Raw genomic sequence first — 11,118 nt, 5'->3', positions numbered from 1 at the left:
GTTATAGATATTTCTTGTAATTATTTGTTGTTTGACTTGTTATTCTCTAATTGGTGGTTCTAGTGGAGTTCATGGAGTTGTATTTAGTGGGTTTTAGTGGAGTGGTGATGTAGTGAATGGGTTAGTGGACTGTTTTCTTTTAATTTACTTTACTTTGTAGAAAATCAATTCCCTTACATCCACTTGCTTTCTTTCATTTATTATTTTGTAACGGAAACAAAACAATTCCTGATTCAAAAAATGCAGTAAATGTTTGTTTTAAAAAAAAAAACTGATTAATAACACAATTATTATATATTAAAATTTTTATTTAATAGGAATTTTTATGGCATATTTGGCCAAGCTCATCGAAAGTCAAAAACGTTTATTTTTTTTTTAAAAAAAAGGTGCTTATTTTAAAGAATTAAGGTATTTGGCCAAACTTATAGGAAAAAAATAAATGTTTTTCCTTATAAGCACTTTTAAAACCTTGACCAAGCACAAATTGTTGCTTTGATATTAACAAAAAAATAATTATCAAATTATTATACTTCAAAAGTTTTTTTCCGAATAAACTGATAAAAAGTCTTCGAGTAGAGAAGAGTAGCTAGGTTTGAAATATAACAAAACTACAAAAGTAACTTTTTTGTTTTGGTTTCTCATCGGGTGTCCGATACCTGCATTGGAGTAAGAGTAATTCAGATTCGTGCCCCTACGTAAGGCCCATTTAAAGGGAAAGCACTCTGTAACAAAATTCTTTCTATACGCAGATATCAAACCCGAAAATTCTAATTAAGGGTAGGGGATTCTATTTCGTCCTATCATAACCCTTGTCTGGTTACAAAAGTAATTGGCTTAATGGATAAGGAAAAACAAAGTAATTGGCTTAACAGATGATCACGTGATCTTCATGTGACCAGTCTTCCATTTTCAGGAAAGAGACTAACCGTAGTGTATATGAATAATTTTGGTCACTAAGCTATTTACATTACATAAAATAAAAGATGAAAGATACTAGTTCATGAGCAACTTGCAAGGACTATAGTATGTGTTTTGGCTCTTAGCTTATAGAATCACCTAGTACACATATTCAGTAATTACTCTAACTTTATGCAATATGCCGAAATAAGAACAATATCCAAGCAAAGTAATAGCCACTGCACTTTTTCTTTGTTTTCTAATGCAGTAATGTTTGCCATATGGGGTTAAGTATATTAATTATTAACATTCTTTTCATAAGAAGGAAATGTCAGGTGGATGTGGGTGTCTTTGAAAGCAATAAGAATCATAACTAATTTAGATAAGGTGTGTATTAAATTAATTTAGTGGGGCACTAATTTTCTATTAAGCGATATAAGGGTTGGATGTTTTCTTACAAGTTTCTTTATTTTGCTAGGGACCAAATTAGCTTTTGGTACACAATCAGAATATGACCATCCAATAATATAATGAGATGGTTGGATTTTTTTATTCTTAATTAAAAGTTTCTCGAATCTCAAAAATAGAAAATTTGATCTTATCTAAAATTTGAATTAATTAAATCAGTAAACTTAAAAATGCGGATGGAAAATTGAGGGGAAAAACTACTCATTTCTAATACACATGAAAGTGTGATGCGACAAAGGTTGTGGCAACTGGTGAGTGATGGAATGGTCTTGGATTTATTAAAGAGGTTTGGCTAGAAATGAAGTAGAATACACTGAGTGATAATGTGTTCGAGATTTCGGGTTCGAATCTTTGTATGGAATTACTTTTATTAGAGAGCGTTTTACCTCAAATATGTGGTACGAATACGAATTTATGTCGGTCCTAATACAAATATGAACACAGTAAAAGAAAATAAAGGATATAGTCCAAAAGTTCTTCGGAAGTCTAACAGCTTTTATAGTATTTTAGTACTCCATTAATAATTACAAGACTTATCATGTTAGTAAATATCACTCCTCATATTAATTTGTGACTTGCAGTCATTCACACATTAGTCATCTACTTATTACCCACTAACAAAACCTATTCTAACCGTGTTCTCATTAATTGTTTGTATCATCTACCTACTTATTCCCTAATAAATTGAGCACTTAATTACTAGCCATTATCCTTCTTTTCGTGAATATTATTGTCAATTACTACTTATAGCATTTTAATACTACTAATAACTAGTCTGTGAGTGTTACGTTTTGCAAAACACAAATGAAAACAAAAACAATAAGATAATATTTTTTTGAAGATAGCCACTTTAATCTAGCTAACCAAGAATAGACAACAACAAAAATATTAATTTTGAGATAGGCTGAAGAATTACATACCTGAAATGGTGCTAAGATCGATAATTTCCAATATATTTGATTCGCCTTAAAAAATAAAATAAGATAAAGTCATCATGACATACCACGTATAAGGAAAATTATGTCTTGATACTTGATATACCTATAAACTCTTCCTAGTAGAGATCGTTTAAAACAAGTATGAGTTATATCGTTATAGAATTATAAATCAAATTCTACTAAAATATTTGGCCAGTAAAAGTAAAATGTTATTCAACTTATCTTGTACATTAAGAAAACTAATGCAACGGACTCTTTTAATTATGTGTTTTTCTAACTTAATTACGTAGGATTCTTATTGATAGGTACTATATTTTATACATGTACTGTAAATTTCTAATTATCTGATTTAATTAATAAAAAATGAAATTTAAAAAAAATGAAATTACAAAATTGTATAAACATTCGTAGAATAAATTAAAGATATACGGATTGACTTTGAAACACAAACTTCTCCGATTACTCAAATTTATGGGCAAAATCAAAATTATAGTTTACTTTAAGTCCAAAATTTAAAAGTCAGGAAAATATCCAAGTTATAAAAATTTATTTATAGTTAATGATTTTATCTCACTGGAAATTTGTTTTAAAAGTGCAAAAAGATGATCAACATTTCGTGTTGAGTTCTCCTATTAAGAAACTATTGATTTTATTAAATATTCAGCTAGTACACGTAAAAATTATTCGACTCAATTAAAGAACGTATTATTACATCAAGACAACTGCTGCAAAAGATTTTTTCTAATAGTGTATTTTTCTAATTCAAGTATGATTTTTATTGCTATATAGTACATTTCCTATATTTATGATAAATTTATTGATACCTGATTTAATTAATTAAAAAAAAATAGGGGAAAACTTGAGATTACAAATTGCTTAGGCTTCGGCCTTCTAAACAGTTCTAGCAAGTTCATTTGTCATGCTTTTTCATTTCTGTCATCTTTATTTCACATTTGTCATGTCTTTTTTCGTTTATGTCATCTTTCCGTTTACATTTGTCATATCATTTTAATTTGCTGAAGTGGGTGTTCAATTTCCATCGTTTCTATTTTGCATATATCTTATATTTTTTTAGACTTTCAAATTCACGTCATCTGCACGATGTTTGTAGTTCAATAATTTTTCAGAATTTGTTGTCATGTGATTTTGTTATATCCTAAAGAGACAAATCAAGAGAGTTGATATAGGATCATTAAAAAAATACTATATAAGCTTAAAATAAAGCAAAATATATGTCTCTTAGTCCGAATTTTTCTCTTGTAACAGTTTAATTATATGTTGTATTTTTATATATACTATATTATATGGAAAACATACATAATATAACTAAGCTCAAATCATACATACCAAGATATTGAACATGATAATCTAATCGAAAAATGTTACAAAATACATACCTAACGGAGATGTCATTATCGTATAATTAAGATCAAGAAGCTTTTATAGTAAAATTGGTTTATCTCCCCTTGTTCTTACTTGTGCTACCACGTTGTCAATAATGGAAAATATATAAAATGTGGTAACTTGAATAGAGGAGGACCAATTTATATAACTTTAATTTAATCTAGTACGTCCATTTAGTATCCAAATGGATGGACGAATTTGTCCATTATAAATGTTTTATGTTTTGGACTTATCTTACTGAGCCACACACAATAACAAAGATCTAAAACCTTACCAATAACAAGGTTTTGACTTAGGTTTGGAATAACTGAATATTTTTGCAAAAATATTAGTGAATATTATACATATTGTTGTGAATTCTTATTTTGTTTCTTTTCTAAGCCAAAAACAGGGAAGAAAAAACGAATTACTACACTAAAATACGAGTTGGGTGGAATTGTGTCACAGTTTACCTCCTTTTTAGTTTCTTACCCGCTACAGCATATATTTTGCATAAAGTCTGAGAAATTTTCAAAATTCATTCCTCAAACTAACATAACATTTTGAAAACCCATTATTTAGTAGGGTTGGGTTGGCCCCAAAGCCCCGTAATTGGCCCCTTAAGGCGTCGGGTTTGGCGGCCCCAATAACAAGCACAAATTACATTTTTTTTGTCCGGATTGCCTTCAAAGGCACTGGTCTTTAATTTTTGTCCCTCAAATTGTTAGACATTAATTTTTATCCTTCGCTTAAAAATTTATGGGTTCCAGTTTCGAACCCCTGCTCAGTCAAATTTTTTTAAAAAAATTCACAAGACAGAGTTTTGGATTCAAACTCTACCTTAAGGGAGAGTTTGTCTTATGCCTGAAGGCAAACTCTGCCTTAAGGAGAGTTCTGCAGGCAAATTCTGACTTGCAAAATTTAAACTCTGACTTGCCATTTTTTCTTTAAATTTTTTGACTGAGCGGGGGTTCGAACGCGGAACCCATGGGTTTTTAGGCGAATGGCAAAAATTAAAGACCAACAATTTGAGGGACAAAAATTAAAAACCACCCTCGAACAAGGGTAATCGTGCAAATTGCCCGACAAATTAAAGCATATTCCTTAGTGATTATTATAAACAACTTGACACCGTATTTTTAATTATGTTTTATTTTATGACAAGGGAACCCGCAGCCGCTATCGTTTGGGTGCGCACAGGGTAAAACCCGCTTCTGTGCACGTATTTTTAATTATGTTTAAAATTTTGTGATGGGAACCTTCTTTTTGTTGAGGTTTTATTTTTAAATTTTTCCTTAGTGATCCCACCATTTGTCTTCTTACCATAAAATGTTATGTTATAAGCCGTTTATTGCAATGTACTACTCAACTATACCAGATTTTTATAAATGATTTCGTTACAAAACTGTTTTGGTTACATACTTTTGTTAATTACTAAAATAGGATTTTGTAAAAGGTTTATATAATTTCTATGATGTTTTTTTGTTTACTAACTAAAATGTCAATATTTTAGAAGCTTAGATACAGTATATGCAGCCCAAGACTTTTGTTTCCTTTTCGTTCGTTTCGAGAAATGTTTTTTTATACGAGAGATGAATGAAGAAGCGATTGAATAATTGTTAACTAATTTGATAGCGCTTCCCAAAGTAATAAATGATGGAATGTTTATAAATGAAAAGCACATTTGAAGCGATACAAGTTTTTCATAACCAGGTAAGGGTGTCAAGTGGGTCGGGCCAGCCCGAACCCGGCCCGATAAACCGGCCCTGCCGCCCGGCCCGGACATCTACTAAGAGGTGTAAGGGGGTAAGCAAAGTGATGATAGGGGCTGGGCCGGACAAGCGCGTGGACCCCACCAGCCCGGCCACATAGCCCGGGTAATGGCCCGCACCGGCACCGCCCGCCCACTTCAAATAAAAAAAAACAAGATAAGTACTACATTTATTACTAATAATAAGATTTTAAAAAACATTATATCCCAATAAATTAGGAGTCTCTTTTTACGGAGCACTTTAGTTTTCTTTAAAATTGTATTTTAAAACTAGACAATCTTGTTTTCTCAACAAATATACCTTTGATACATTTTTAGTATATAGTATATATTAGATTGTGATAGTACTTATCTCAACAAATATACCTTTGATAAATCATTCGAGCTCAATTTCATGCCTTTTCACAAGTGTCTACGCAACACACGTGCCATTCCCCTCCACCCCCACCCCCTAATAGGCTAATACCCGACGCTCCGACTTGTGGAGATATATGTCACCACAATGTTGACATTTAACATAATTCCTCATTTACTCGCTCAAAAATGCATCCACACCGCACTTGAAGTTGATCTTCGAACTCGAGGAGAAGGTGTAGGTGAAGTAATGTACACTAGTTGAATAACAAATTTAGATAAAGAGAGAATTGTGGAAGAATTGTGTGAAAATGAAGAATGGAGGGGTATTTATAGTTTGAAAATATGACTAAAGTGAAGTTATTCATAAATTTAGGGGTTCAAATAAAATTAGCAACGACTAGTTTTTTAAATTTACAACGGCTAGCTTTTTGAATTTGACGACGACTAATTTTTTTTTTAATTTAGCAATTTTATAATTAGATGTAAATGTTAATTTTATTATTATTAGTAATGGTAAATGTCTATTTTTGTATTAGAAAAAAAAAAAAAAGAGCCCGGCCCACTAACTATAACCCGGCCCGGCCCGGTTAGCCCGAGGTGTAGCCCCTATTGGGGGTGGGCTGGGCCGGACACCCTTTTCCCTCTCCAAGCCCGGCCCCCTAACTTACGGCCCTACCCGGCCCATTGTGGCCCACGTTTAAATGGCCCGGCCCACTTGAAACCAGGTATATGCTTATTACAACTTGAAAACTTGACTACTTAAGCTGAATCCATAGATTGTCGACTTGGAATAACCAGATTCATTCCAACGCCACCCCCCCCCCCCCCCCCCCCCCGCCCGCCCCTTTTGTATGAACTAAGTCCTAATCGTGTCTTTGATAGACTATTCTAGTGACGGAATCAAAATTTTAATAATGAGAATAAAAAATTACTATATAAGAGTTTTTATTACGTATATAAAAAGGGTTCAACAAGTTATATATGTGCATTAAAAAAAAATTAGCTACCTATTTGCACATCTAGTAGTGTTAAATAGGTGGATTGAGATGAATTTAAAGAATTAAAATCTGCTGAGTTAATAAATAGGTTGGTCACTAACCCATTACTTAGGTTGAGATGGATTGGGTCAAGTTGAGTTAACCAAGTAAAAATTGTACGTATGGGCTAGCCACTTCTCGGACCAATTTCTTAAAAATGGCCAGTGTTTAAAAACTCATTTAGAAGTAGCCACTTCTTATATCTGAACCCCATAACAATATCATAAATTTCAAATTTATTCAAGTGAAAAATTCAAGATACTGTCATGGATTTTGAAATCCAAGACACTGTCATGGATTTTAAACTTAAAAAAAGTGAAACTCCATGAAATGTCCTGGATATCAGTCAAGATATTGTGATGGAGTTTCACCCTTTTAAGTTCGAAATCCATGACAGTGTCGGGGATTCTAATATTTGAGTTGCAGAAATATACTCCATATAGCTGTAGTTATACCCAGCTCTATGGAGTTTCATCTGTCTAAGTTGAAATCCGTGACAACTCAAATTATACATTCATAGCTAGCTAGCTAAGAAAAGAAAATGACATTGATCTCATAATTTGAGTTGGCCACAATGTATACATGGTTAAATAATAACTACTCCACAGAGCTAGGTACATGGCCATGACTGAGTCGGAATTTTACTAAAAAGATTTAAAATATAGAGAATTAAACATACGAAGAAGTGAAACAAATTTAACATTCACGACATATACATAAAAAAAAAATTGACTTTGTATGTAGAAAGTAATTTTCCAACGAAGGGCCTTGTGCCTCTATAGCTCCGCCCATATTGGTACACAATGCAGAAATAAATAACGAGACTTTTGATGATAATAACGCATATATAGAGCAACAAAAAAATACTTCACGTAAAAGCCCCCTGGAAAATATTATATTTTAAAGCTCGAAAAATCAAACGGTCTAGAATAATTAGCTGCAGTTAGAGTTTTTAACTCTCCCCAAATCTTATTTTTCCAAAGTCGACTCATAATTATAAGAGATACATATTAATAATATCCATGCCATAGACTTTATGCATGCAAAATGCTCATAATTTTACAAGAGTCCAGTTAGATCAGGTCCTAAGTTCTGCAGCATATAGATATCTTCCTCACTAAATTTTTCAGTGAAGTTTTTGCTCATATATAAGAAGATCAGTGAATAGATTACGTTGAGTCTCCAACTGACAGGAAATCTATAAATCGCGCTGGAGCCTTGGTTTGTGAAGAAATATTGCTGCTATTTTCTTGTTCCACTTCTTCATCATTACCCCTTCTTGCAATATGATCTATCACTTCACTTTTGTTTGAGCCTGTATTATTCACTCGTAAAAAATCATAGCATTCCACTTCTTGATTCTTGTCTGCAATTTCCACACCTACTAGTAGTTAACATTACTAAGCATAAATACCATTAAAGCTTGTGTCACGTTGAAAATAATAATTAGGTAAATAGAAGTACGTTATTTCTAATAAATTAAACTTTTAAATGAAATGGTCAAACAGTTTAGAGTTAATTTCATGGATAGTACATCAACAAATTTATTCATTAACTAGTAAATTCACAAAACTATTTTTTTTCCACGTAATGGAGTAACTGATGAATTTATATAACATGTAGGGAAGTCTTCAAACTTTACTCACTATATAAGAACAAATCCTAGTTATATATCCATCAAGGTGATACATAAAATTTGTAATTCATGAATAAAGTTCAGTTATTTTAATGTGATAAAGAATAATTTTGTGACTGTTATAGCGGATCTAATTCAACAACCACACATAAAATTAACCTTTCACTTTAATACGTCACACCATGCACAGTACAAGAAAGAATATCAAAAATAAGAAAATTGTCTAGAGAAAAGCTTCAGATTATAAACCATGAATGTATACCTTGATCCATCTTGAAATGCCGAGGAAGGTGGTTGAAATGAAGCTCTTTTGGATAAAAGGAATTCTCATGAGTGAAAGGGTAACAATTATATCTTTCTAATAATTGCTGATGATCAATAAAATTGTTGGAATCTCTTTTTCTGATATCTTGGATATTATATTCATCCTGACGAATATTCGGCGAAATATCTTGAACTAATTGGATTGTTGATTTTTGGGCAGCTCTATTGGAATAAATCTTAGATCTTTCTCTGCATCTTCTGGACATAATAACGTGCCAGTGATTTTTCACAGCATTATCAGTACGACCCGGAAATAGCCTTGCTATCATAGCCCATCGATTTCCATGAATTCTGTGAGAGGCAAGAAGTCGTTCTTCTTCCTCTTCTGTGAAAGGACTTCTGTTAATTCTTGGATCCAATTGATTGTACCATCTCAACCTACAGCTCTTCCCTGAAAAAAAAAAAAAAAAAAACAAGGATAACAACAATTATTTTAACATCTTAATACTATACATACATCATTTGCACTTGATGATTATACCTCTTGAATTCATTATTTACTACTCGTACATGCAATCGCCTATAATAAAGGAAATTAGCAACCTATAAAATAAAGCATTGCTTGTTATAACACATTTAGATGACTTGCTAGTGACAAATTTCTTCATTTTGTTCATGCATATAAGTTAAATCCATTTTCTTATCGATCATACATGCGCGCATATGAAGAGGCGGAGCTAGGGGCACAAGGGGTTCAGACAGACCTCTTTCGCCAGAAGATTATACTGTACAATATACATGATCAAAATTATTCTTATGCATATATGGTAGACGTTAAATCCCATTGGTTTCTTCTCGTGTGTACTTAATTCTGTTGAGTCCCACATAGGCTCTTTACGGGTCAGATGGCTTTATATGGTATTGAACAATGTTCACCTCATGAGCTAACTTTTTGGGTTGAGTTAGGCTCAATGTCCATTTCCTTATCATGTTATCAGATCCAAACCCATCTTGATTCATTATTTACCTATATTTTGGGCCCCCATTTTATATTGTTCACACTCTATATATAATTCCAGTCATGTGCGTGCACCCCTGAGTCTCACATCGGTTCTTTAGGTAGAATGGTCTCTTTATACGATATTCGACAGTCCTAACCTCACTAGCTATTGCTGGGGTTGAGTTAGGTTTAATGTTCCATTTCCTTAACAATTTATATTTTGAATCTCATTAGTAAAAACTTTGGCTCCGCCGGCCATTGCGTGCATGTTACCTGAAAATCCTCTTTTTTCCACTCATATGTTTCCTAGCCTGTGGATCTGTTGACATTGAAGACCTAGAGCCATGCTATAAAATAGAATACCAAAGCTTATATATACCGGTACATATAGAAAAACAAAGAAAATGGAAAACATAAGAATACTATCGTACGTAATTGAACGGGTAGCGGATGTTTACCTGATCTGCCTTGCAAGTGTTCAGCAATAGCGTTCCAATTATGAGGTCCATATTTAGCAACTAACTCTCTGAGTTTCTCATCTTCATGAGGCCTCCAGTGCCCTCTGCTACACATGATCGATCTTGGACCTTCTTCTGAAAAGCAAAATGTCTCTAAACCAATATAGTACTGTTTAGAAACCCAACCCTTAGCTTGATAATCAACTGCTTTTCTTCTCTTAATATCAATACCTCTCCCAAATACAGCTCTAGAAAAACAATATATAACAAGCTTTAATAAAAGGTGTATGTGTACTGTGCATGAAACTAGTAAATTTTGACCTAGCTAGAGGAGATCAAAAAATGAAAAGCTTTAATTAGAAACTAGATGACAATTTACTCTAAAGATAACAGAAGAAGAAAATACTACTAGAGAAGCGGTGTAATTTCCGTTAAGAAGTAGAAGAGGAGTTTAGAGAGACTAAATATATTGATGTACCTGCGGTTGATGCCAACGTCTAGGCTAACAAACAAATAAACAAATTCTCTTCTAATATGAAAGCTTTACTTTTGCATCAACTGGATCATATATAATATATATGCTATGTATTTTTGCACGGCATGAAGATATATTATTATGAGATAAAAAGAATTAAGGGGGGGTTGGGGGGTGGGGGGCGGCTAGATCAATGGAGAAGAAAGGTTGCGTAGGTGGGTGAGTTTTGTTCTGCTTTCAACGTCTTTCCAATTTTTCTAACCTACATGACATCTGCTCATAACCCACCTAAGCTACTACTAATAGTTTCCCTCCTTTCCTCTAACTATAACATAACATAACATCCTCGAAATAAGATGAATTAATAATAAAGAAAAAAACTTTATTTGGTAATTTTATAATTATTAAATATAACTAAAGAAATTCGGTGTCCG

The 11,118-nt window shown here is 32.7% G+C and overlaps 1 protein-coding gene across 4 annotated transcripts; it reads right to left on the bottom strand.

Moving 5' to 3' along the window:
• Positions 1–7,576: 7,576 nt before the first annotated feature.
• On the bottom strand, positions 7,577–10,839 carry LOC132058236 (transcription factor MYB54-like). Of its 4 annotated transcripts, none has more exons than XM_059450784.1 (4): positions 10,688–10,839; positions 10,210–10,457; positions 8,750–9,202; positions 7,577–8,166 (listed from the first exon to the last, which is right to left on the bottom strand). In XM_059450784.1, the coding sequence occupies exons 2-4, from the start codon at positions 10,322–10,324 to the stop codon at positions 8,021–8,023; spliced, it is 714 nt and encodes a 237-aa protein (XP_059306767.1). In that variant the 5' UTR covers positions 10,325–10,457; positions 10,688–10,839; the 3' UTR covers positions 7,577–8,020. The 4 variants fall into 4 exon arrangements, with proteins under 4 accessions (XP_059306767.1, XP_059306768.1, XP_059306771.1 ...); XM_059450785.1 differs by having other exon boundaries at positions 7,581–8,232; XM_059450788.1 differs by having other exon boundaries at positions 7,581–8,217.
• Between the last annotated feature and the right edge of the window lie 279 nt (positions 10,840–11,118).

This window comes from Lycium ferocissimum, chromosome 5, assembly GCF_029784015.1.
Source record: "Lycium ferocissimum isolate CSIRO_LF1 chromosome 5, AGI_CSIRO_Lferr_CH_V1, whole genome shotgun sequence".
Classification (NCBI taxonomy): Eukaryota; Viridiplantae; Streptophyta; class Magnoliopsida; order Solanales; family Solanaceae; genus Lycium; species Lycium ferocissimum.
This window is presented reverse-complemented; position numbering and strand designations above follow the sequence as displayed.